Source organism: Pongo abelii, chromosome 2, assembly GCF_028885655.2.
Source record: "Pongo abelii isolate AG06213 chromosome 2, NHGRI_mPonAbe1-v2.0_pri, whole genome shotgun sequence".
In the NCBI taxonomy this organism is placed as follows: Eukaryota; Metazoa; Chordata; class Mammalia; order Primates; family Hominidae; genus Pongo; species Pongo abelii.
Window position 1 is genome coordinate 8,854,907 of NC_085928.1, and position 26,675 is coordinate 8,881,581.

Sequence of the window (26,675 nt, forward strand, 5' to 3'; positions counted from 1 at the left end):
TTTGTATTTAACTTGCCATGGGTTTCCAGAACTTGTTAAATCTGTAGCTTGATTTTTTTTTAAGTTTTAAAAGTTCTAGGACAGTATTTCTCTTCAGATATTACTTACATTCATCTTCTCTTCCTCTCCTCCTGGGACTCCAATGTTAGATATTTTCACCATGATCTGCATCTGATACTACTTATACATCTCATACTTTTTATTTTACAGTCTTTTTTTCTCCTTTTCGTCCTTCAACCTGATTATTTTCAACCAATATATCTTCTGATGCAGGGGTCCCCAACCCCCAGGCTATAGACCAGTAGCAGTTCGAGGCCTGTTAGAAACTGGGTGGCACAACAGGAGGTAAGCAGTGGGCAAGTGAGCATCACCACCTGAGCTCCGCCTCCTGTCAGATCAGTGGCGGCATTAGATTCTCATAAGAGTGTGAATGCTATTGTGAACTGAACATGCAAGGGTTCTAGGTTGCATGTTCCTTATCAGACTCTAACCAATGCCTGATGAGCTGAGGTGGAACAGTTTCATCCCCAAACCATGCCCATACAACCCTCTCCCACTGGCCATGGAAAAACTGTCTTCCACGAAACCAATCCCTGGTGCCAAAAAGGTTGGAGACTGCTGTTTTGCTAAATCACTAATCTTATCCCCTGCTGTGTGTTGCGGTGATCAGACCCAACACCAGGCCATGGGGGCCACAAAGTCCCACGGAGTCAAAGGAAAGAGACAAAACAAGTTAAGAGTGCATAAAGTGGGACCAGGGGGCCAACGCTAGTATGGAGGCTGTGAAGGTCCCAAGTTCTGGAAGCCTGCACTATTTATTGGTGATCAAACAAAGAAGCAGGTGGTGAGGATGTGGGGGTTGAAAGAAAGCAGCGTATCAGCGCATGATCTATAGCTGTGACAGTTTAGCATTTTCTTTGAAGCATATGGAACATGTTTTGCTACTTGAGATAATGGGAAACATGTTCTAGTTTAAGATACAATTGGTTGGGCATGGTGGCTCATGCCTGTAATCCCAGCACTTTGGGAGGCCAAGGCAGGCAGATCACCTGAGGTCGGGAGTTTGGGACTAGCCTGACCAACATGGGGAAACCCCATCTCTGCTAACAAAATACAAAATCAGCCGGACGTGGTGGTGCATGACTGTAATCCCAGCTACTTGAGAGGCTGAGGCAGGAGAATCGCTTGAACCCAGGGGGCGGAGGTTGCAGTGAGCCAAGATCGCGCCATTGCACTCCAGCCTGGGCAACAAGAGCAAAACTCTGTCTCAAAAAAAAAAAAAAAAAAGATACAATCGTTCTATGAGCCTGGGAGTGCTAGAAGCAAGAAGCCAGCAAGTCTAGATACATTCCAGAGGCCACAAGGGGTTTTATGCCCTGAGCCCTGGATTCCATCCAAGCCACGAGGGGTTTTATGCCCTGGGCTTAGGTTGTGGTGCAGCAGGGCGGCCTTCCACCCTTTGGCACAGAGCTTGGTGTTCCAAAGGCCATGAGGGGTCTTGGACCCTGGACCCCAGACATGTTCCAAGACTCTTTTACATTATATCAGACATGCAAGTCTGGCCTCAGCATTTTTCCCAACACTCAGCTTTTCCCCAACATGCCCCCTTTTATTTTTTGTAAAACCGCCACAGCTATCATTGCTTGTTCTCAACGGCAGCTTTCTCTCCAGAGGTGGCTTCCGCATCTGCAGACTAAAAGGAGACAGCACAAACACATAATTATTAGAACAAAATCTGCAAGTATAGAGCTTCCAATGGCCTTAATCCATTTAAGAGGATTGTGGACAGCCCATTGGCTGTCTTGTTCAAAATATCAGTTCCAGGGAGCAGGGCTAAGTGAGCCTGAGAGGCTTCAAAAACCTGCTCTTTTAGTTTTACAATATCGAGGGTGAGATTTTCATCTTTGCCCTCCAGGTGGCGTTTAAGAGTAACATTTCCTATTGCTAGCATAAAAGGTGGCCGAACACAACTTTGAATCCAAAAGTTCTTTTGTTTTTAAATTAATTGAGCAAGGCAATTGCAGGCTGTGCAGCCCTTAATTGCCAGTTGGTGATCCAGCTTCATTTATCTTAGCCCTTATTCAAAATGCAGTCGCTCTGGTTTGAATGCTTCTTACATATTTCCCCCTTCCCTTTTACAAGAGGACCTTTAATCCTAAGGGTTGCAGAAGGATGAAGGTCCATCTTCTGCAACTTCTTCATGCTGAACAGGGGCGATGATATTCCTGCCTAACTATTAGGGTCTCTTGTATTCAGGGTAGAGAGGAGCTCAGTCAGAAAGCATTGGTCTGTTAAGCATCTGTTGTACCTCTGAGTTCCAGCAAAAGGTAAAACCCTGGCGCTCCAGCAGTTTCTTAGCTTTCTGTGTGGTTTTCTTGATCTGCCCCCATGTTATGGGGGTTGATGTCAGTGTGATTCCAGTTGGTCCTCATTCCATCTTTGCATTCAGATTCAGCTGGCCCACGGCTTGTACTGGGGGAACTCGCTCCATGGTTGGGTCCCTCCAGTCTCCCGTTCCATGGTCGTACACATCTTGAGGGCACCCACACAGCTTGTTCATCTCCTGCAAAAACACAAGCATACCCTCAACCCCACGTTAGTAAATCTAGCAAAACAGAAGCAAAAACTTTTGTGGCTGTAGCCAGGAGGCATACCATTGCTGAAGCATTTGTTCTACAAGCTGTAACTCAGCTTCTGCCTCTTTGGTTAATTACCATGGGGTAAAACTTTCCACTGATAATGAGAAACAGGCCCCTTCTAACAGAAGGCACAGAGAAAGCAAATCGAAGCTTATCCTTCTTGTGCAACAGTATAGCAAAAAAGCAATCCTTAAACCTTAAATTTGCACCATACAGGTGGGTCCACTAGATGCTGTGGCTCATGATAGATCTTCAGATGTTTGGTGGGCACCCCATTGTTGCAATAAGTCTTTACCTCATAAATTGACAGGAATAGGTATAATAATAGGTTGAATTGTTCCTTCCTGGCCATCCGGCCCTTGACATGGTAAAATCAAGGAACTTTGAAAGACTTCTGAAGCAGGCCCTATGCCAGTGATACCCATGGAAGTCTTTTGTTTGGGCCAGTGTTGGGGCCATTGATTTAAAGCAATAATAGAGACATCAGCTCCAGTATCTACTAGTCCTTCAAAATCCTTTCCCTGAATAGTTACTGTACAAATAGGTCTTCTGTCAGACACTAGAGTAACCCAATATACAGCCTTTCCTGCTGGATTACTACCAAAGCCTCCTGTTCTTTTCACTGTGCTGCTTCCTAGTTTTGTGTAAGGTAACAGCAATAACTAAGCAATTCTTTCTCCTGCGGAGGCAGACCACTGAGTCGAGGAACTAATAACTAATTGAATTTCTTTTTTTTTTTTTTTTGGAGACGGAGTCTCGCTCTGTCGCCCAGGCTGGAGTGCAGTGGCGTGATCTCGACTCACTGCAAGCTCCGCCTCCCGGGTTCATGCCATTCTCCTGCCTCAGCCTCCCTGAGAGCTGGGACTACAGGCACCCGCCACCACGCCCGGCTAATTTTTTTTTTTTTGTATTTTTAGTAGAGATGGGGTTTCACCATGTTAGCCAGGATGGTCTTGATCTCCTGACCTCGTGATCTGCCCGCCTCAGCCTCCCAAAGTGCTAGGATTACAGGCGTGAGCCACCGCGCCCAGCCAACTAATTGAATTTCTCCGGTATAATCAGAGTCAATTATTCCCATATGCAGTGCCACCTCTTAAACTAGACCTTCCAAGTAATAGACCAACTGTTCCTGAGGTTAAGGGTCCTCTAACACCCGTGGGGACCTTCTTTAGTGGCTCCCCAGGAAGGAGATGGGAATTATGCTGCAAAGGTCTATAGCAGCACTGCCTACTGTGGCGGGGAACAATTGTATGTTTGTAAGGGCACTGGCTGTGCTGGATATGCCTTGGTTTGTTGAGGGGCCTGAGGTGGGCCCCTCTTCCCACTTCCCGAAACAGGTCGTCCATCTTTGCTAAATTTAGAATGACACTGATTTGCCCAGTGATTGCCTTTCTTACACTGAGGGCATACACCGGGACTTTTCTGTTGATTGATGGTAGTTTTTGCCTTTTGATTTCCTTTTCTACATTCCTTCTTTGTGTGTCCAAATTGCCCACAATTGAAACAATGGCCTGAGAAACGGGGCATATTCTTTCCTACTTTCAGTCCAGCCATAGCCTGAGCTAAAAGATTAGCCTTATGTAAGTTACCTCCAATGCCATCACAAGCCTTAATACATTCAGCTAAATGAACCTTCCCTGTCAGGGGTCTAACAGCAGTTTGACACTCTGCATTAGCATTATTGTATGTAAGAAGCTGTATTAAAACATCCTGAGCAGAATGTTTGCTTTCACTTTGTCCCATTGTTACCCTGGTCCTTCCGAGCGCTCAGCTTTCCTGCTGAGCTTCTTTCAGTCGTCCTCGGGTGTCCTCTGACGATGCATCCTCTTTCACACACTCTAGCGTTCCTTCACTGGGGTGTTTGTTGCTTCATATTGGGCGCCAGGAATGTTGGGTGATCAGACCCAACACCAGGCTGTGGGGGCTACGAAGTCCGGCAGAGTCAAACAAATGAGACAAGAGTGCATAAAGTGGGACCAGGGGGCCAACACTAGTATGGAGGCTATGAAGGCCCTGTCCTCTGGAAGCCCGCACTATTTATTGGTGATCAAAGAAGCAGGTGGTGAGGATGTGAGGGTTGAAAGAAAGCAGTGTATCAAGTGCATGATCTACAGCTGTGATGGTTTAGAATTTTCTTTGAAGCATATGGAACATGTTCTGCTACTTTAGATAATGGGAAACATGTTCTTCTAGTTTAAGATACAATCGATCTATGAGCCTTGGAGTGCTAGAAGCAAGGAGCCAGCAAGTCGAGACACATTCCAGAGGCCATGAGGGGTTTTATGTGCTGTGCCCTGGATTCCATCCAAGCCATGCCCTTGTGGCTTGTGCCCTAGGTTTAGATTGTGGTGCAGCAGGGCAACCTTCCACCCTTTGGAACAGAGCTTGGTGTTCCAAAGGCCACAAGCTGTTTTAGACCCTGGACCCCGGACATGTTCCAAGACTCTTTTACATTACGTCAGACAAGCAAGCCCTGCCTCAGCCTTTTTCCCAACACTCAGCTTTTCCCCAACACTGTGTCCAAGCTGCAATTAAACCCATCCACTGGATCGTAACTTTAATGATGATTTATTCAATTATATGATTTCCATTTACTTTTTCTATAGGTTGCAGGTGTCTGGTGAAATTCTCATTTTCATTTATTTTGATTAATCATAATTATTTTAATTTTTTTTTGAGATGGAGTCTTGCTCTGTCACCCAGGCTAGAGTGCAGTAGCACTATCTTGGCTCACTGCAACCTCTGCCTCCTGGGTTCAAGCACTTCTCCCTGCCTCAGCCTTCCGAGTAGCTGAGATTACAGGCACCTACTGCCATGCCCAGCTAATTTTTGTATATTAGTAGAAGCAGAGTTTCACCATGTTGGTTAGGCTGGTCTCTAACTCCTCACCTCAAGTGATTCACCCACCTTAGCCTCCCAAAGTGCTGTGATTACAGGCATGAGCCACCATGTCCAGACTAGTTTAATGTTCTTGTCTGATATTTCCAATATCTGGATTACCTGGGGTCTGTTTCTATTGTCTGTCTTTTTTCTTGGTTTCCGTCTTTTCATCCTGTTTCCTGGCATGTCTGTTGTTTTTTGTTAAATGGTAAAGAGTGTACTGAAAACTATAGAGACTCTTGATGTCTTATTCCAGAGATGATATAGCAGGAGACAAATGACAGATAAATCTCCTTAATCAGAGTCAGGCTTACCCTTACTCCTAAAGCACAGATTTTCTGAATTCTAAACTGGAGGCCTAGAGGTACCAGGGCCCTTCCTCCTTGGCACAATTTCCAATTTTGAAATCCAATTTTGTTTCCCTAGCAATGCAACATTTTCCAAAATACCTCCTTAGCTTCTAAACTTCTTAGCTTCTTTTTCTGCTTATGTTCTTATTTCTGCCTTATCCATGTGCAAATTAGTAGTCAGTAAATCCCTTGAGAAAAAACTACAAAAAGAAAATGGAACCACCATTATTTCCCTTTTCTCCAGATTCTTGGTCTCTCAAATCCTGGCTCCCTTGGTTGCTCTCTAGTGATATTAGATAGATGTCTATTTCTTCTTGTAATCCTGTCAGTTGTTTCTTAATATATTTTGAGACTATATTGCTAGGTGCATATATATTTACAAGTTATACCTTTTTGTTGTCCTCAATATACAATATCCTTTTGCCCCTTTTGATAGATTTTTAACTTGAATTGTTTTAGCAGATATTAAGAATACCACACAGCTTTTTTGTCTTTGTTTTCTGATGCCTTTTTGCCTAGTGTATATGCTGTCTCCCTTTAGTTGTCAAATCTGTATCTTTGTGTTGAAAATTTTGTAGATAGCATATTGTTAGCTTTAAAAAAAAAAAATCCAGGCAGGGTACAGTGGCTCACGCCTGTAATCCCAGCACTTTGGGAGGCTGAAGTGAGTGGATCTCTTGAGGTCAGGCGTTCGAGACCAGCCTGAACATAGTGAAACCCCGTCTCTACTAAAAACACAAAATTAGCCAGGCGTGGTGTCACATGCCTGTAATCCCAGCTACTTGGGAGGCTGAGGCAGGAGAATCACTTCATCTCAGGAGGCGGAGGTTGTAGTGAGCCAAGATCGCGCCATTCCACTCCAGCCTGGGCAACAAGAGCAAAACTGTCTCAAAAAAAAAAAAAAAAAAAAAAAATTCCAATCTGACTAATTACTGTTAGATTAGGCATTTTTGCCACCTAATCTACTTTTAAACCCTCCATTCCTGTGTTCTTTGGATAGATCAAGTTTTCTTCTGTGGACTTAAGTTATACATTCTATCTTTGTTTTTAAGGTGGTTATCCTGAAGACCATATGGTTAGGCATTCCTACTGAATCGTTAAACTCATAAAACTATATTCTCTTTATAAGACAAATTGTACATTTACATCCCTCTTATCTCATTTCCTACCCACACTCCACCATCCCTTTTATAGTCTCTAGAATTTCAATTCCAGGCTCTGAAATTTTACTTTTTCCTAGTCCTTTTAAGACAACTTTACTAGGATATCGGACATTACTTACTAACCTTGAATCCTCCTACATGTTCCTCCTCCATTTTGAATTTCTCCCAAGTTTTGTGGGTTTGTTTTTTTGAGACGGAGTCTCACTCTGTCACCCAGGCTGGAGTAGAGTGGCATGATCTCGGCTCAATGCAACCTCTGCCTCCTGGGTTCAAGCGATTCTCCTGCCTCAGCTTCCCAAGTGGCTGGGACTACAGGCGTGTGCCACCATGCCCAGCTAATTTTTGTATTTTTTAGTATGGAAAGGGTTTCACTGTATGTTGGCCAAGCTGGTCTTGAACTTCTGACCTCAGATGATCTGCCTGCCTCGGCTTCCCAAAGTACTGGGATTACAGGCATAAGCCACCACACCCAGCCCCAAGAGTTTTTAAAGGAGGGTTTTGTGTAAAACCTAAGACCTTGTAAACCTAAGCATATGCCCTCACAATTAGACAGTTTGCTTGGATATGAAATTCTAGGTTGAAGTTAACTTACCTTGTTGCTGTTGTGGATCTGATCACAAGTGATAGTTTTTCTTTACAGGTGGCCTGCTCTTTTCCTCTAGAACCTTTGAGAGTTTATCTTTGTATTTGTTTGCTTAAATCCCACTAATAGTGTACCCAGGCTTGGAAGTTTTGTCTTTTCTGACATTCATTATTTCTCCAAATTTTCTTGTTCTCCCTTTTCCCCTCCTTTTGGGACTTCTGTTATTTGGATGTTATTTCCATCCTCTATACTCAGTTTCTAATTTTATCTTTTTATACAGGAGTGCTTTCCGAGAGCATATCTCAAGTGGATCTTCCAGTTCATTCATTCGTTCTACAACAGTATCACTTCTGCAATATATCTCATTCGCTTGTCTTCTATTTCAACTATTTTCATACTCAATACTTTTTCTTTTAGTCTTACTTCTGCTTCATATTGCTATCTCCACTCTTATTTTAAAATAATTTCTTATGTTAAATTCTTAGCCCATCTTTTCCAATAATTTAGCTTCAAGTTGTTTAGTCTGTGGCCTTTTTTAATACTGTATTTACTTCTCCAGCATCTAGTTACTTTTGCTCTGAGTCCAAATTCTCCTGCAGGTGTCACCCCTTGGCAGAGAATCTCAGGCACCCAGAAGAACTATGGAACACTGTTTGCTTTCCCTCTAATAAGCATTAGGTCAGAATTTCAACTTCAAATTGTAAGAAAGGAGTAGCATGGAAAGAAGAATCTGTCCCCCTAGGTTGTAATTCACCAATTCTAGGATTTGGAAGGAGCAGGGGACCTCTAGGAATGGCTGACTGAGAAACTCAGATCAACTCCCCAACTAAGGACAACTAGAAAAACTGGACACATCAAGAAATATTGATTGAAGTTCCATGTGGGCCATGAGAGGATCCTTGCTCTACGTGGCATCCCTAGTATAATCTTCTCGCAGGTGCTCCAAAGTCTGAGGACTTAGACCTGTCTTTGCCTTGCATCCCTTGTTGCCTGGATAGTCTGTCCTTTCATGTGTGTGAATCACAGATTTTGTCCTCCCCTGATTATTCTGCATTCTTGTGCATTAATTCCTCAAAGATTCCAAAGTCAAGCCACTGTAGTTGAGCTAAGGTCACCATCTTGTGCTAAAAAATGTTTTAAAGGTAAAAGATGGTATTTTGCTGAAGGTTGCTGTGAAATATGCATATGAAACACTGCACAGTGCCCAACAATTTAGAGTGGTAACTTTCCTAGTTCTCCCTTGTTTTGGGTCCCAGCCACCTTTCCCCCCAGGCTTCTGTGTTGTCTTTCATCTCCTTCCACATTTCTATTTTCATTCACAAAGGAAGCCAACAGACCATCTTATTTCTCTCTGTTCAGGGAAGAGTTCCCATTTCCTTACTGGGCCTGCTGGAGAGAATGAGGGTCATAATCCTTATGCACACTTGACAGTTAACCATGGTCAAGGATGGCAGTCCTTGCTGCTTTAGGTTGTAGTATCACCTGTCCACACTCTCGTGCTTCTGACCATGTGAGATAGAAATTCTGTCTTTATCACCAGGTGGTTGGGAGATGAGTGGCCAGATGATGTGTGTTCCAGTTACAGTGACCTTAGGGGTCTCAATTTTTTGGTCCTCTTAAATTCCATTTTGGATAGTGAGAGGTTGGACTAGTTGGCCCTTTGCCCTGGTTCTATGATGAAATAACAGCACCAGTATTGAAGAATCAATCAATACCTACACCACAGCTAAGTCCCAGAGATCATCTCACTGCATATGAGCTGGCATGGGGGGTGAGGATGACCTGGTGTGGGTAGTGACTGGTGTCTCTTTCTTCAGAAAAATATCACAGAAGCCTACCAGGTCAGCAAGAAGCCTCCAAAGTCCGTGGCGAAGGTGATTAAAATTTCAGCCCCTGCCAACAAGGCCATCTACAACTATAGTATCCAGACCATGAATTCTACAGAGCTTGCCAAGAAGGAGCTGTATCAAGAGATGGCCAAGGTGAGAGACCCAGACAGGATGATGGCAGTTGGCAAATCCCATGAGTTCTTTCTTCTGACCATGCCTGCTTGGAGGTCAGTGGGGGATCTCAGCTGTACAGTTGAAAGCTGATCAGCTAGGGGAAGTAGACAAGGCTCAGATGTTGAGAGGTGTTCTGTTCCACACTAAATGTGAATCCTCCACACTGAGGGTGAGCCCGAGATCCTCAATGTAAGCTCAGATGTACATGAAGGAGAACAACTGTAGCATCCTTACCTCTGGGGAATACTTTATGATTGCTGCTTATCAAGGCAGCTACCAACAGAAGGGAAAGCCATGGTTTAGACTTCCCGCACACATTAACTTTAGGAAACGGCTTCTCCCATCAAAGGGGACAATAATATGTCCCTTACAGGGCTGCTGCACAGTCATTTCCTCTCAATGCACTATTTACATTGTCAGGAACTATGATTATGCCCCCAGCTGTTTCTGATTCCTACTTGGAAATCCAAGATTGCTATCAGCCCTTCCACCCCAACCTGTCTGCCCCCATTTCTAGGAGCCAAGAAGGAGATTCACGTACTCACAGGATTACCTCTCAGCCATGGTGGAGCCCCTGGACTTGAAGGAAGAGGAGAAGAAAGCCCAGAAGAAATCCCGCCAGGCCTGGCTCACAGCCAGGGGATTCCAAGTGACAGGTCTTCAGAGTGACACTGAAAGCAGCTTTCAGGATCTCAAGCTACCACCCATCAAAGAGCTGAATGAGGTCCACAGGGAAGAGCAGGGTCTCAGGTGGGGTGTCCATAGGGACCTTTCTCCTCCTGATTTACTTACTCCCCCAATTTAGGAGTGGAAGGAAAACTCCCTGTTTGCTAATGTACTGGAGCCTGTGTTGGATCGAGACAGGTGGAGCTGGGACAGGCACCACGTGGACTTTGATCTGTACAAGAAACCACCACCTTTCCTTGAGCTGCTCCCTTCACCCGCACCAAAGCCTGTAACAGGTAACAGGCAAGGCTTTGCCAAGCTGGGCCTCCTGATGCCGTGGGCAGGCAGGAGCTCTGTGCCACTCTGCATCTTCAGCAGTATCCATTTTGTTTACATTATCAACCAAACTTTCTGTGCTAAGAAAATCAAGATGCAGAATGGGTCTGATAGAAGAGATTGAATGCTGGGCTGGAACTCAGACCAGGATTCTAGTCCCAAGTGTGACATTTGTGTGACTTCAGGCAAATCCCTTCATGCCCTGGGCCTGGTTTCTTGGCTATAAAGTAGGGAAGTTGGAAGACAGGTCTAAAGGCTTCCTGAGCTTCAACACTATTACCCATGACTGAACTCTAGGTGTCCAGCCAAGAGCTGGGGAGAGAGGCTCTGGGCTTCACTGGGACCTTCCAGCTGTAAAGATACTGACAGTTCCTTCTGTGGGGGAAAGGAGGAGACAGGAAACATAGGTCTTGCTACGCCAGTCCCTCCAAGTCCTCTTCCTCTTTATCCCTGTTTATGAAAATTGATCTCAGGATCATCTAGAGGTTAACATAGAACCCAAACTTGTTGGTTAACAGAGCCAGAACCTTTGTTCAGGGAAAAAGAGACATGAGCCTATCTAACAAGGTCTGTCAGAGAAACCTCTCCCAGAAAACTAGGTCAGGTGAACGTGATGGCTTCCTCTCCTCCTCGACTCCTAAGGACAACTGATCACAGCTCCATGGAAGTGCTAACAAGTTTGCTGAAATGTCACTTTCTCCATTTGCCTAGACTTGGCTCCCTCCCTCCCCAATAGGCCCTAGATCTCCCAGGTTGCCTGAAGAGACCTGCTCTCTGTGGGCATGTCCCAGGCCCACAGTTACTGCTGTGGCTCTCAAGGAGGCTCTACCTAGGAGAGCTGTCTAGCCTAAGAACACAAGGCTTTTCCTTGGTAAGAAGGCTTCCTAGTGAGCTCCACTGCCAGCCTTCCCAGCAAAAGTCTCCTGGGGGTTTCACTGGTGAAATCACTTAAGAAACACTTGCTGGGGTCTCCTCTTCCCACAACATGTTTAAGAAAACTTAGCAACTACAGATGAGAGGGAGAGGCTTGAACTGGTCGCTAGGCCTTTTCAACCCAGATGGATGAATGGAGAACTTGCTGCTGACCGAGGCCTTACACGCCACCAGCCTAGAGTGAAGCCCCCTTCCAGAAGGCTGCACAGAAGCGGGGTGGGTCTGACAGCCCCTCCCCAAACTTCCCCTGTGCAAAGAAACTCCAAGCAGCCTTCTGTCCAGAGGTATGCATGCTTCATTTTGTGCAAAATGCTGCCTTGCTATCACTAACAAAACAGAACTTCAGGTTTCACTGAGAGGTTATTTACACGGTCACAATATTTACAAACTTTCCCCATTTTAAAAACTAGTTACCAAACCCCTGGCAGAATGCTCAGGCCAGCCCCACCAGCCAGCTCAGCTCTCCAAGTTCCCAGTCTCCTCCTTGCGTATTTCTAGCATCACAGTAAATTGGGAATATACTTGGAGGAAAAAGAGTCGGCTGCCTTCTCTGTGCTCAAGGGAATGTCCACAATAGGCATTTTAGAGCTCCAGACCACCCAAGGACCACACCAAAGCTTAAAGTCCACCACAGTGAGCACGCTGGGACCTGGTGTATCTTTCAAGCGCCAGCAGAAGGGAGGCTGGAGAAATGCAAAGGCCTGCTGGCCTGGAGATACCATTCATCCTCTCCTCGAGAGCAGAGGCCAGTTCTTGTAAAGAAACTAAAGTCCCTAGGTGGGAACATCAGCTAAGACAGCCTCCCCATCTCCTGAGAAGTTTAAAAACTAAGGGCTCATAACCCCAAAGGCATTGTGGCCTGCACTGTGTGTCTGCTCCTTAGCGTTCTGGGCCCTCCTTGCAGAGTGAGGACAAAGGGGACCCGAGGCCATCACCAAAGGGTGGTTCTCAGGGTCCTGCTGTCACCCATTAAAGGCTGGTTCTGAGGAACAGTGTGACAAGTACAGCAAAAGCTAAGAGTACACAGATTGTGACATTTTATATTCTTTGTGAAATGGTTCCTGGTACATGTTTTAAGTGCCTCTGCTTCTAGTTTAAATGAATGACTCAGACACAGCTTTCAAGCTGTTTCTTAGAGAATGTGTGGTTGAACAGAAATGGCTATCCACACCTGACACAGGTCCCCACCCACCTCACGCCCTGGAGGCAGCAGCACAAGCCCCAGTTTCCACTATGGTGTCTCCTCAATGACCAGAATACCCGCCAGTTCCAGGGGTCAGCAATTCCATTCTCTCTCTCCGGCTCAGTTCAGAAGCTGTGATGGTCCTGTTAGAGAGCACTGTCTGCAGGTCCAAACCTGGAAGAGGCTCTCCCAGGCCAGGCGACAACCCTTCAGGTGCAGACGGGGAACAAAAGGCTCAACCTGTGATAATCCCAACACCTTCTGAAAAAAGAGTGACAGTCATCCAGCAACGGGCCATGGGTGGGGGCGGGCGGCAGCAGGGGACACTGTCCCCTGCCTCAGCATGTCCTGTCCAGAGGGTGGGCACAGATATAGGCTCGCTTCTCAAGGATCTGCTGGGACACTTTCTTAATTTGCTCATCTAGGTTTTCTGGAGCATCTGGGAAGGAAAAGGAGAGATGGTAGGTGATCCTTCTGCATTGTGATAAGAAAAACATGGCTGAAGTGGGGGCATTTTTCCACAGTCAGCCCACCCACCATGAAGCAGCCCTAAGGGTGAACCCCTCCTCCAAACCCCCAGCAAGTGATTCAGGGCTGCAGGGAGATAAAGGGGTATAGCTTCATTCTCAGTTACAAAGAATTCATCCTGCTCATCTCTAACCCCCAGATCTCGTGGGGTGGAGCCGGCACTTGCTCCGTAAACAGTCCATCTGTGATTCCAGCCCACTGGAGGAGAAACCATTTCAGCACCCTCCACAGCACATAACCTGTCAACACTGGGGGCCTGTCTGGGCTAACCCCGGGGCTAGGACCTGCAAAAAATCATATGCCACTCTCAGCGAGTGCCACAGTGCTGGCGCCTACGCCCATCACTTGGCAACACAACTGGGCTTTGCGGGGACACTGATCCAGAGCCTCAGGTCAACAGGACTGTGAGGGTCAGAGGTAGACTGAGCTGGGCATTCCCAGATGTGGTCGAGTGGCTACAGAAGAGGAAGAGCACTGCAGACAGACCGGGGAGCACGAGCAAATCCCTCTGTTCTCTAGGCCAAGGCCTGAGACCTATGCAGGGCACTGCAAGGTCATTTTGGATGGAGTGCAGTGGGTAAAGGGGCAGGTAAAATGCTGTCTCCAGAATCAGGTACAAGCAGGTGCTCCTCCCTTTGTGAGCCTTCCCCGGGCAGCTTCAAGAATACGGCCAGGGCCGGGCACAGTGGCTCATGCCTGTAATCCCAGCACTTTGGGAGGCCAAGGTGGGCGGATCACCTGAGGTCAGGAGTTGGAGACCAGCTTGGCCAACATGGTGAAACCCTGTTTCTACTAAAAATACAAATATTAGCTGGGCATGGTGGTGCGTGCCTGTAATTCCAACTACTCAGGAGGCTGAGGCACAAGAGTTGCTTGAACCCGGGAGGTGGAGGTTGCAGCGAGCCAAGATCGTGCCACTGCACTCCAGCCAGCCTGGGTGACAAAGTGAGACTATGTCTCCAAAAAAAAAAAAAAAAAAAGAATACAGCCAGGCATGCGGGGCAGATGCCAGGGGTCCTGCGCAAAGGGCTCTGCACTTGCTCAATCTAAAATTGCCTTGGCAGGCCGGGCGCGGTGGCTCATGCCTATAATCCCAGCATTTCTGGAGGCTGAGGCAGGCAGATCACCTGAGGTCAGGAGTTCGAGACCGGCCTGGCTAACATGGTGAAACCCTGTTTCTACTAAAAATACAAAAAATTAGCCGGGCGTGGTGGCGTGCGCCTGTAATCCCAGCTACTCGGGAGGCTGGGGCAGAAGAATCGCTTGAACCCAGGAGGTGGAGTTTGCAGGGAGCTGAGACTACACCATTACATTCCAGCTTGGGCAACAAGAGCGAAACTCCATCTCTAAATAAATAAATAAATTAATTAATTAATTAAATAAATAAATACAACTGCCTTGGTGAATGGGGCAGGTTTAAATCTACAGTGCCTGGCAGGCACTGCTGCAGCTAAGCCCAGGCCTACCCAGGTCCTTACTCAAGGCAGAGGTCTGTGAGTAGCCAGCAGGCTCTGGGAGCTTGACAGGGGCCAGAAACAGCTTACCATCAATAGGGGCCTAGAAGTGGGCCCTTCCTTCCCTCCCCCAAGACATGCCACTCACACTTGTCCAGCTGAGAGAGGCTGAAGAGATTCTGCAAGTAAGCTTCTACGCAGAAGGTGTTGGCCAAGAGAACCTGCCAGAACCGAGGACAGAAAAGATATGCCCAAATTCCTGGAATCTGACCTCTGAGCCTCAAAAACCCAGCCTATCAGCCAAACTGGGTAGCATGGCAGGGGTCAAAAGGCCTGGCTCAGGAGTCACCCCGTCTTGGGTTCTAATTCCAGCCCTGACCCAACAGCCTTTCCCCAACAGCAAGTGACTAAACATCTCTGAGCCTGTTTCCTCTGAGAGGCAGATGTCACAATCCTGGTATCTGCAGGTGCTCTGGAAAGTGCAGGCAGAGATCCTGGTATACAGTGGGTCCTCAGAGACTGCACCCGCCTCCCTCCAGCAGAGCGGGCAATGTGCAGGGTCTGCCCCTTGCTGGGGGTAGGGGCACTGGAATCAGGAACCCCTGTCACTTACCCCCTTCTTCTCTCAGACAGGAAGAAGAAAGGGAACGGCCCCATCTCCTGAGCAGCACAGACCCTCCCACGGCCACCGCATGGTGAACCTGCACAGCCTCCCCCACACCCGACCACACCCTCCTCAACAATCAACTTCATTAAAGTGCAGGAGGACAGATGGCAGCAGCCAGGCCCTGTGTGAGGCTGGGCTGGGCTCACCTCGTGGTCATGGTTGCGGAGCCCAATGCGGATGGAGCGGCTGGCCCGCGACAGCACGGCCGTCATGCCATATAGGTTGATGAGGATGTTGGCCACCCGCTTCAGCACCAGCTGCTCCTCCATGATGGTCTGGGATCACAGAGGCTCCGAGTGGGGACTCACTACCTAGACCAGTCCCCCACACGGTCCCTCCCTGGGCTGCATCTTTGCCTGTCTTAGTCTCCTGTGTTCCTTGAGAAAGTGGAGTCAATAACACCTTTCTCTTCAGGTTGTGGGAGAACGGCTCCCAGCCACCTTCTGTTTTCCCTTCTCTTTGATCTCTAGATTCAGGGAGGGGGTGAAGGCAAGACCAGGTCCCAGAAACTTGGCTGAGACCAGAAGCCAGTGCTTACTGTGCTACTGTCACCTTCAGCAGCAAGGGCCCCACGAATCAGGTCCCTAGATTCAGGCCCCAGGTGGAGCTGCCCTCCCGATTCTAGGGAGCCTCTCTACCTGAAAGGTGCACAGAAAAACATTGCAGAAAACTCATCCAGCAAGGGTACCCATCTGAGTAGCTAAGTGGGCCCCAGGCTGACAAAGTCAGCCTGACCTCACCACCCCATCCCTCCAGGGTGATCAAGATTTCTGTTCTAGGCCTGGTCCCAAAGGATGCTTGACAAAAAGTAGTCTCATGAATGCTGGCCAAATTGGAGGACCGCTTGCGACCCAGGCCTGGGAGGGCCTGGTTACCTTGCCAAAGCGGAGCAGCAGTGTCTCCACGGTCCGGCCGAAGTAGTAGGTGTTCTCTTCAAACTTGTTGGCACTGTCCTATTAACCAAGACAGGACTCAGTTCAGCACCTCATCCCTACAATGCCCTGTCCTGTCCCACAACCCGGGTACCAGGCAGAGATGCCCCATCTGGGGGAGGCAATCCAGGGTGTCATGGACTAGCTGGTGTTCCCCAACTTCCCCTGGAGGAGCCCAGACCCCCCACAATGAGATCTTTTCTGCCACGAGATCTGGCAGGAGGGCATTGAAGTAGCGGGTATGCCTGTTAGGCCCACTCACCGCAAGACTGGGGTGCACAACTCCATGGTTGCCTGTCAGCCCCAGGTCCACAGTTTGGCCCAGGGAGTCCCGAAGCCTCCGGCCAATGGTATCCATGACTGTGCTCACTTTGGCCTGTTTAAGCTCACTGCAGAAAGTCCATGGTCCTGTGACTGGAGGCCTCGCTGCTGGCTCTCACCGTCCAGCAACATGGCCCATTCGGCACCCAGAAGCTCCGTGCCCCTCTCTGGCTTGGGTATGCCGGGCCCCTGGCTACAGCCTGAACCCCCCAAACCCACCACCTGCCAGAGAGCAGCCAGTCTCCTCAGGGGAGCCACACATGTGCTCCCCCATGAGGGGTGGAGTCACAGCCAGCTTCCCAGCAGCTGTCTCCTGTGAAGGAGACAAAATGCTACTAGCAACCCGTACTTGGCCTCCAGCAGTGATTTTGGATTACTGTGCCCCTAGGGTGGGGGTGGAGGGGAGCACGAGGGGAAGAAGGGCAGAGAAGAGAAACACTGGTCTTATGTTGGCTGTGAGGCCTGGCACCTTTAAAGGGACACCTCTCATTCTTCAGGTTCTGAAAAAACCAGCTGCCTCCAGTGTGAGGGACCAGAGGGGGGATACGGTATTTACGCTGGAGCTGTAGGGTGGTGTGGCTATAAAGGCAGGGCAGCGAGGGCTTCCCTGGGCAGCAAGCCCCCCACTACCACAGGGGAAGGTCCCCTCCACAAGGCTGTGCCACACCCCCATGCCCCAACTCCAGGTCAAGGCAGCTCTTTCCTCCCACTGCCCTGGATTGGCCCCTGCTGGGCAGGTATGGGACCTGAGAAGCACACGGTGACAATGGCACCTACTGGATCCTGGTAGTCAGGATGCGGCCGGCATGCTGCAGACCCGTCAGGGCGATGTACATCCGGAGAATCTCATTGGTTCCCTGTGGCCAGTAGTGTAGAGGTCAAAGGCTGCCCCCCGCCAGGCAGCCATGGTAGTGCCATGTGTGCTGGGTAGGCCCAGCCACTGCCTGCTTGCCCATGCCACAGAAGCCACTGCTCCTGAAGTAGCTGGGAGCAGGGCTCTGACCAGGGCTCAGGGAGTGCACAGGGATGAGGAGGGAAGTGACCAGATGGCCATGGGCTCCCACTGGGACCCCCCACCTCTCCGTGACCAGCCTCACATGTGTCAAGCCTTTCTCCAAGTCTCCAGGTCCTCTTTAAAATGGAAACCAGCTTTCCCTGGGTGGTAAGGGGTGCTGATGCCTGGGGCTCAGCCAGTGCCAGACAGACACTGCTGGCTCCAGGTGGAGGCCAGATTCCTCACGGAAGCCACAAATTGCTGAGTGGCAGCTAGAACCTCCTCAGTGCCAGGTGTCAACACACCCAGAGGGCCACATGCTCCCCACTCCCCCAACCCATGATTCTGATCAGTGAGAGGCCAGTGGGCTTCTGCCCACTCTGCACAATGGTACTGTGCGTCAGGTGCAGGGGCCTGACCCAGGCTACACAGCCAGCACCAGGGACTTAGGACTGTCCCCTGCAGTCAGGCTGACACCACGGACAGCAGGACTCCCTACAGGAAAAGGGGGGACTGCAGGGGCCTCCTGGCAGAACCACCCAGCTCCGAGCAGGCTCCAGACAGGAGCTCCCGCCCTACATCGAGAGCCCTGTGTTCTTCCAAGGCCTTGAGGGCTTCCTGAAACCTGCTGACCGCCCCAGCCCTGGAGAACCCCAACCCTCCCAGGCTGAGGGAAGGGCCTTTGGAGAAGGCCCTTTGCAGGGCTGAGACCACTCCAGCGGCCCTCAGGCTGGCCCTTGCCCCGTATGTCCACTGCAACAGTGGAGATGGCTGGAACCCAATGGGCAGGCCGGGAACAAAAGCAGCCAAGGAGGCCTCCCACTGGGCAGGACGGCCCAGGAGACAAGACTACACTCCCAGAGGCTGATGATGCCCCTCATCACCAGACCTGCTGCTCAGGCCCAAACCCTCTCCCTGTCTCAGGCCTGCCTCCTGTATACCCATGCCCACCATCATATCCCATTCATCCTGCTGTGCTCTCTTAGGTCTAGCCCCTCCCTCCCAGCAGGAGAGCCGCTGGTCTCCGGCCTCATCCCTGCAACTCACTCTCCACATGAGCCCCGTCCATATGTCCAGCACTTGCTGAGCCCCTGAGGGAATTTCCCGCAACACAGATACAACCAAATAATGTCCTGCTTAAAGACGTTTTATGGCTTCCAAATTCCTCTCCTGTCAATCAAGGTCCTCCACAGTCTGGCTACTTTTTTAGCCTTCCCATATACCTTCTTCAACACCCCCAAACCCACTACCTGCCCCAGCCCACCTAGCAGGACTGACTGCTGCTCCCAGAAAGCCCTTCACTCTCTCTTCATTCACCTTGTGCCAGCAGATCAGTCCCATCTGGGCCTGGCGCGCTCTATTACCCTGCCCTTAGGGACAAACTGCCCTCCCCCCGGCCCTGGTCGAAGCCCTTTCTTTCTGCCCCTAGGGGCCAGGAACGCATGCTTCACAAAACTCTGGCTGCCTCTGGAGGACGCCCGCTCCCTGCCTCTTTACACTCTGTCATCCCCCTTGGTCGGCCCTGCTGCACAATCAGAACACAGCATCCAAAGTCATCTCTGTGGCCCCAATTCCCTCCCCTGCCACCTGGCACATGCTAACTGAACTGACTCCTCAGACTTGTGACTTCATGGAGGGCAGCAATCGGGAATGAGACGTGCAAGGGCTAGAAGAGCCCTTGAGAGCATGCGACCCAGCCCTGGGCTGCGGGGGCCTCTGCGAGGCCCTGAGCAGCATCTTCAGGACCAGGCAGGGTGCGGGTGGAGCACAACTTAGCTGGTGGCAGGGCCACTCACCTCGAAGATGAGGAGGATGCGGGTGTCACGCAGTATGCGCTCATACGGATAGTCCCTCGTGTAGCCCAAGCCCCCGAGGATCTGCAGCGCCTCACTCACACACTGCCAGGCAGCCTCGGAGCTGAACACCTGTGGGGTGTCACACTGAATCCTTTCCAAAAGGAGGACCTACGCTGCAGGGAGCTGGGTGGCTGGGGAGGCATGGGAGGCACCTGGGCTTGGGGAGGAGATTGGCCAGGGAGGAACTCGAGGGGTGATGTGGTCAAGTCCTTTGCCTTCCTTGACCACACTGGCCAGCTTGTGTTCCCTACCCCACCATGACCTTCTGTACCTCTGGGCCCGCCTTCACCCTATCTGCACCTGGCTGAGCTCCTGTTCCTTTAAAACCCACCTAAGATCTCCCCTTCCCGAGAAAACCTGACCTGTTCCTGCCAAGCCCCAGCGGCCGTGACTTCTTTCTGTCTGTGCACACTATAAGTGCCTTGGGGGCAGACATACTGCCATGTTTAGCCCTAGGCTTAACATCTGGAAGAGGCTGGCCTGCAGCAAACTAATGTCTGTGGTCACTGTTCAAGGGTGACAAGAAAACGAGATGATAAAACACATGCAAATGCACCCAGTACACAGGCTGCACCTAGAAAAGACTCAAACACGGTCCAAGATGCCCAGCCTTTTTGTTTTCAATTTTTTATTTTTTTAGGGACCTTGCCACTTCAGGATCCCAACCTTTCAGGTAGACTGTCCTGCCGACACCAGGATGTTTGCTTCTGTAAGCTGCCATACCTCTCACCATTTCTCTCAAGAGCTCAATTCCAGAGACCAGCTTAAAAACAATTGTGGGGGGGACAAAGTAGGGTCCCCCAAAGTGTGGCCATCTTTTTTATTACAGCTAAAAAATGACACCCTCCACCCTCAACAAAACAAAAGCAAATTCTAGTATCTACCTCAACCAAATAAGATGCTCTTCCCACCTCAGCCTCCCAGGTAGCTGGGACTACAGGCGTGTGCCACCATGCCAGCTAATTTTTGTATTTTTTGTAGAGATGGGGTTTCGCCATGTTGCCCAGGCTCATACACTTTGTTTTTTTTTTGTTTTTTTTTTTTTGACATGGAGTTTTGCTCTTGTTGCCCAGGCTGGTGTGCAATGGCACAATCTCGGCTCACTGCAACCTCCGCCCCCACCAGGTTCAAGTGATTCTCCTGCCTCAGCTTCCCAAGTAGCAACAGATGCCCGCCACTATGCCCGGCTAATTTTTTGTGTTTTTAGTAGAGATGGGGTTTTACCATGTTGGCCAGGCTGGTCTCGAACTCCAGACCTCAGGTCATCCACCCACCTCAGCCCCCCAAAGTGCTGGGATTACAGGTGTGAGCCACCGCGCCCTGCCATATGCTTAGTTTTTAAGATAAAGTTTTGATACTAGAAAGTAGGAAGGCCATAAACTAAGGAAAAAAGAAGTCTTTCTCACACAAGCCAGATGCAATGTTATTACTCTAAAAGGATGTTATCATAATGGTCTCCTGCTATAAACTGCTGATCCACTGGCCCACTGGACACTTCCCTACTGCTGCTCCCCGCTGCCTGCCTATCCCTGGAGTGCTACACAGGGCGAGTGCATCATAAATACTGGATCAATGACAGGAGGAAGATGACAGGAAACAGCATGGGCTTGAAAGGTCACAGTGAGGGAGATTTCCCAAGCCTCCCTCCAGCGCCAGCTCTCTGGCTATGCCAGGGTTACCTTCACCATGGCTGCCTCGATGGAGCAGTCGGGAAAGCCAGGTTGGTCCAGCATCCCTGCTGTGAGGTAGGTCATACTCTCCATGACATAAGCCTTCTGAGCCATCAGTGCAAATTTCTCCTGGAGTGTTCAGAAAAAACACAAGAAGCAATTTGCATGTGCTGAGAGCCAAATCTGTGAAACAGGAGAGAAAGTAAGTAAGTCAGAAGCCTCAATGCCCGAGAGAAGCAAGCCCAGTGACTGGTGTCAAATAAAGTCTTAACTAGTCTTCTTCCCAAATCACCACAGAAGTCACCAGTACAGAGACATCAAAAGAACACACCGTTCATGTCACACAGTGAAATGCACAAATACAGTACTCAACCATCGGTACCTGAATCAATCCAAATTCACTGAGCCTCTTGTTAAACTGTTTCCTTGTGCAGGCATACTCAGCAGTCATTTCTGAGGAAGAGCAGAGTTATTAGAAAGAACTGGAACATTTCTGTTGTTCAAACATGATTTCCTATGGCCATCATCCTTACCCTTCCCACAGGCGGGCACTGTGAGAAGCGTGTCTGCTGAGGTCAAATACCCCAGAAGCTGGCACCCCCACTTGCCAGCACCCGTGGGTCAGAGGAGAACCACCCCTCCTCATGGCAGCCACACACAGAGTTTGGCATCAGATACAGACTTGAATCCTGGCAATGGTTCTTACAGGCTGTGCCTCAGGCCAAGTGCGACACCTCCCTGAACACCACCCCCCACCTCAGAGTCACTGTGAAGATGCAACCAGGTGGAAGGGGGAGGGCGCCTCACACAAAGCCAGGCACAGAGGCCCCAGACAGAGGTGGTGCAGGCTCACACCCAGCGAAGTGACCAAAGCAGGTGGGGCCGCCTGGCTTGAATACTCAGGCTGGGGCTTCCAGGTGTGTGGCTGTGACAAAGTGCTGAGCTCTAAGGGCCCAAGAGTGACATGGTGCCTCCCCCAGGCAGAAGCACCCCCGCCCCCCTCGTAGCCATGTCCTCCACAGGCTCTCCCAGGTGTGGTGCACTCAGGAGGTATAGAGGGCCGAGCCCCACTCAGAGCCCCGGCAGAGGAGCTCCCCGGAGGCCTTGTGCCTGAGTAAGAAGAGCCCTGAGCCTGGAGCCTGACAGCTTTCGTTTTGGGTCCAGGAGCATGGTCTGGAACAAATCGCTTGCCCTCTCTGAGTCTCTGTCTTCTCATCTCTAAAATGGAGGGAAGCCAAAACAGGCCCAGAGCCTGGCATCAAAGAGGAGCTTCATAAAGCACTTAGGGGTGTGCTGCTCCGGGCACCCCCATTTCCCCACAGATGCTTCCACCACAACCAGGATGGTTACAGGGCTGGTCTAAGTTCACTGGCAAAGGAAAATGGAAGTTTGGGGTATTCTGACAGAAGAGAACAAAGGAAAGATCCAGGGGCCCAGGGACCTGGGTTCCAAACCCGATCCTACTCCCCACCCACCATGCAGAGTCACCCAGGAGGCACGGACCTTGGAAACCAGAGGCCGTGTATCCTGGAAGCCTGGCTCTTGGTGTGTGCTCACCAAGCAGCTCTGCTCCTACTGGTCAGTGGCAACCTCTCACCCCAGACAGACAGCCCGTTCCCCAATCCCCATCCCCACCCCAGACAGAAAGCCTGTCCCCCCACTGGCATCACCCGTGCAGAGGTGAAACAGAGGAATGCGGAAGACAACAAACCTCAGGGGCAGGCTGAGGAGACCCTCTGGTCTCCACAAAAGCCCAGGGACCGAGCTCAGGCTGGTGGCCTGGTTCAGCACTGGCCTGGAAGGGGCCGGGGGAATGGCAGAGCCTCCAGGGCTGGAGCCGGGGCAGCAGGGGGTGGGGCACAAAGGGCCTTGTCCCTAACTTACCTACCAATCAATCTCTTGAGCAGCCCAGCCACGACACTGCCCATGCTGAACCGGCCGCTGTTGAGGATGTTCATGGCCACCTGCAGGGAGAACAGGGAGAGCCCAGGGGCCCTGAAGGAGGCAGACGGAGGAGGCCGCAACGAGACCAGGCCAGGTGGATCAGCTTGCCTTCCCTCAAGCTGGGAGAAAGCACCATCCTAACGCCTCAGAACAAGGTGATTCAGTCACTGTTGCAGCTCTACCAACATCCCCACACACAAGACCACTGAACATTATTCAAAAGGAACATGCCAGAGCTGGGCATGGTGGCTCCCACCTGTAGTACCAGCATTTTGGAAGGCCAAGGCAAGAGGATCGCTTGAGCCCAGGAGTTCAAGACCAACTTGGGCCAAACAGAAATTCTACTTTTAGGCATAAATCAAAATAACTGAAAACGTTATTTCCACATAAAAACTTGACATGAATGTTCATAAGTAGCATTACTGATAGCAGCCAAAAGTGGTAACAACCCCAATGTCCATCGGCTGGTGAATGGATGAACAAAATGTGATAACTCCACTCAACAGAAGAGAATTCAGCCATAAAAGGAATGAATTACTCATTCATGCTATGAGAGAGACGAACCTTGAAAACATCACGCAATGTGAGAGAAGCCTGTCACCAAAGACTGGATCTTGTATATGACTGCATTTCTATGAAATGTTCCAAACAGGCAAATCCATAGGGACATAAAGTAAAAGAGTAGCAGCCAAGGGATGGGGTAGGGGTCATACTGGACGGTACAACATTTCTTTTTGGGGTGAGGAAATGTTCTGTGTGAGATATTTGAACAACATAGTGAATATACTAAAAACCACTGAAATAATATTTTAAAATGGTGAGTCCTTTGTCATATGAATCATCTCTTGATAATAATAATAAATCTTAGTCCAAAAAGAAAAGAGTAGGGCAGGGATGCAGACCAGGGTTGTGGTACACAGAGCTTGAGATTCACCAGAGCCCACAGGCTGCTTTCTCACACCCACTGCAGAAGGGAATCCTAGCCTCCACTCGAGGCGAATAGGGCCTCAGAGGTGAAGGGAGATTCCCAATCCTTACCATACACTTCTTCTAGGAGCCAGCCAATTTTCCAGTCTCCATTTTGCCAATTTCCCAACAGATAACCATGCAAAGTCACCTGCCATGCACAGGCTACTCTGCTACAAGCAGGGATAGGGCAAAAGCTGGGGGCGGACAAGCTGCACTCAAGACACTACCTGGTACAAGGGGCTGTGGCTAGCAACTCACCTTAAACCCATCTCCGACCTCACCAAGGATGTTTTCCACAGGTACCTTGGTGTTTTCAAAATGGACTTCACAAGCTGAAACACATGAAATTTAAGATCTCATCTGACAATGCAAACCACTCTGCATCTGACCTGCAAGCAGGCAATTCATCCATCCATCCATCCATCCATCCATCCATCCATCCATCCATCCAGTGTTTGGTAGGACAGTATAGAAAGACAAAGTTCCTATCTTTGTGGAGCTCATACTTTGATTAGGGAGACAAAAGCTATAAACAAAACAATGTAATACTGTGATCAGTGCTATGGATGAAATAAATAGGGCATCACGATAAAGAGAAATGGAGGTTGGCAAGGGGGTGGATAATAATATTTTTATTAAGGGCTATGTCAGATTTTTCTAAGGTGACATTTAGCAGAAGTTTAAGAATGAAAAGAACCAGGCATATAAAGAGCCAAAACAAGCAAAGTGAGGGAAAGAACAGCATTTCCTAAAGCCTTAGGGTAGACTGGGACCACTGGTCTCAATTCTTAACTCTAACACAATCGCACCCCTGCAATCTAACTGTAGCACTCTCCCACTGTGAGGAGGGATGGACCTCCCTCCCTTTCCCTGCCTGCTAGGTATGACCATGTGACTTCCTGTGGCCAATACAAAGAGCTGATCCAACATGAACAGAGACCTTAAATGTGTTTTAGGGTCGGTCGGGTATGGTGGCTCATGCCTATAATCCCAGCATTTTGGGAGGCAGAGGCAGGAAGATCACTTGAACCCAGGAGTTTGAGACCAGCCAGGACAACATAGCAAGACCTCATCTCTATTTAAAAAAAAAAAAAAAAAAAGGCCGGGTGCAGTGGCTCACGCACTTTGGGAGGCCGAGGTGAGCGGATCACGAGGTCAGGAGATCAAGGCCATCCTGGCTAACATGGTGAAACTCCATCTCTACTAAAAAATAGAAAAAATTAGCCGGATGTGGTGGCAGGCAGCTGTAGTCCCAGCTATTTGGGAGGCTGAGGCAGGAGAATGGCGTGAACCCGGGAGGTGGAGCTTGCAGTGAGCCAAGATAGTGCCACTGCACTCCAGCCTGGGTGACAGAGTGAGACTCCGTCTCAAAAAAAAAAAAAAAAAAAAAAAAGTGGCCAGGTATGGTAACTCAAACCTGTAATCCTAGCACTTTGGGAGGCTGAGGCAGCTAGACTGCCTGAGCTCAGGAGTTCGAAACAAGTCTGGGCAACATGTTGAAATCCCATCTCTACAAAAAATACAAAAATTAGCCAGGTGTGGTGGTGCACGCCTGTAGTCCCAATTACTTGGGAGGCTGAGACAGGAGAATCACTCAAACCCAGGAGGCAGAGGTTGCAGTGAGCTGAGATCACAGCACTGCATTCCAGGCTGGGTGACAGAGGGAGGCTATGCCTCCCAGGACAAAAAAAAAAGTACTTAATATGGCTTGGCTTGGCCCCTTAGGTGCTTATGATCTGCTCTAAGAACAAGCCTCCAGATGGACCTGAACTCAACCCACAGTCTGAAGCAGGCTGCCAGGCACTGCAGACTGAGACAACTAAAGGCTGGGGACTGTAAGCTGAGCTCTAAGGTGGTCTGTCTGCTAGGGCAGCTACAGCAGGGGATGACCAGCAGGCCTTCAAGTGAGCAGCACTTAGCTGCAGGAACAAAGACAAAGCCCGTGTGGCATTCTTAATTTGATCTTTTTAAAATGCTTAACAAAAACGGAAAGTATTTAAATCTCATTTTATCTTGCTATTTGGACAGAGTCAAGGGCCAGTCTCCCCCTTACACACACACACACACACACACACACACACACACGCGTGCGCATGCGTGCATGGGGGCTACTTACTGTTGGAGCCCCGAATGCCTAATTTATCTTCAGGTTTCCCATTAGTGACTCCACCAAAGTCTCTTTCTACTATGAATGCTGTGATTTTGTCTTTCATTGATCCATCAGAATCAACGACCTCAGTCTTTGCAAACACAGTAAAAATACTGGCCAGTCCTCCATTGGTAATCCAGACCTGAGGACAGAAAGATGGACTTTGGAGAAAACCAAACCCCTATGTGACCCACCTCAGCTCTGTCTTTGTCCATCAAGCTCCAGCTGCCAGTAAGACCTCAGGCCAGACATGCAGGGTCCTTGGCTCTGCAGAAGCCAACCAAGCATAAGTGAACAGAGGACAGGGCTCAGCCCACTTTCCCCAGAGCAAGGATTTTCCTAAGGGACATGGATGGCCAGGGTGGAGGCGGGGGCAGGGGGAAAGAACATCCAAAGTTGTCAAACAGCTCAGGCTCTACCGCCAGACAACTGCATTTCTTCAAGAAAGAAAGGGT

General features: G+C 49.5%; 2 protein-coding genes across 18 annotated transcripts in view; one reads left to right on the forward strand and one right to left on the reverse strand.

Moving 5' to 3' along the window:
- Nucleotides 1-16,178, forward strand: part of CFAP92 (cilia and flagella associated protein 92 (putative)) — an 85,192-nt gene extending 69,014 nt beyond the window's left edge. For 3 of the 7 annotated variants that reach the window (XM_054550567.2, XM_054550568.2, XM_054550570.2), the window contains 4 exons: nucleotides 9,433-9,597; nucleotides 10,136-10,342; nucleotides 10,424-10,580; nucleotides 15,348-16,178. In XM_054550567.2, coding sequence (XP_054406542.2) covers nucleotides 9,433-9,597; nucleotides 10,136-10,342; nucleotides 10,424-10,580; nucleotides 15,348-15,382 — 564 coding nt within the window. In that variant the 3' untranslated portion in view covers nucleotides 15,383-16,178. Of the gene's footprint in view, nucleotides 1-9,432; nucleotides 9,598-10,135; nucleotides 11,838-15,347 lie in introns of all 7 variants that reach the window. The other 4 variants (XM_054550569.2, XM_009238417.4, XR_010139333.1 and 1 more) reach the window with 3 other exon arrangements.
- ACAD9 (acyl-CoA dehydrogenase family member 9) overlaps nucleotides 12,568-26,675 on the reverse strand; it is a 33,603-nt gene continuing 19,495 nt past the window's right edge. For 3 of the 11 annotated variants that reach the window (XM_002813157.5, XM_003776137.4, XM_024244382.3), the window contains 12 exons: nucleotides 26,188-26,362; nucleotides 24,330-24,403; nucleotides 23,047-23,122; nucleotides 21,541-21,611; nucleotides 21,168-21,287; nucleotides 19,429-19,557; nucleotides 17,416-17,495; nucleotides 16,580-16,706; nucleotides 16,261-16,338; nucleotides 15,532-15,660; nucleotides 14,867-14,939; nucleotides 12,568-13,175 (listed from right to left, as the gene is read on the reverse strand). In XM_002813157.5, the coding sequence (XP_002813203.3) occupies nucleotides 13,075-13,175; nucleotides 14,867-14,939; nucleotides 15,532-15,660; nucleotides 16,261-16,338; nucleotides 16,580-16,706; nucleotides 17,416-17,495; nucleotides 19,429-19,557; nucleotides 21,168-21,287; nucleotides 21,541-21,611; nucleotides 23,047-23,122; nucleotides 24,330-24,403; nucleotides 26,188-26,362 (1,233 nt within the window). In that variant the 3' untranslated portion in view covers nucleotides 12,568-13,074. Of the gene's footprint in view, nucleotides 13,176-14,866; nucleotides 14,940-14,975; nucleotides 15,763-16,260; nucleotides 16,339-16,579; nucleotides 16,707-17,415; nucleotides 17,496-19,428; nucleotides 19,558-21,167; nucleotides 21,288-21,540; nucleotides 21,612-23,046; nucleotides 23,123-24,329; nucleotides 24,404-26,187; nucleotides 26,363-26,675 lie in introns of those variants that run through there. The other 8 variants (XM_063722449.1, XM_054550575.2, XM_063722451.1 and 5 more) reach the window with 5 other exon arrangements.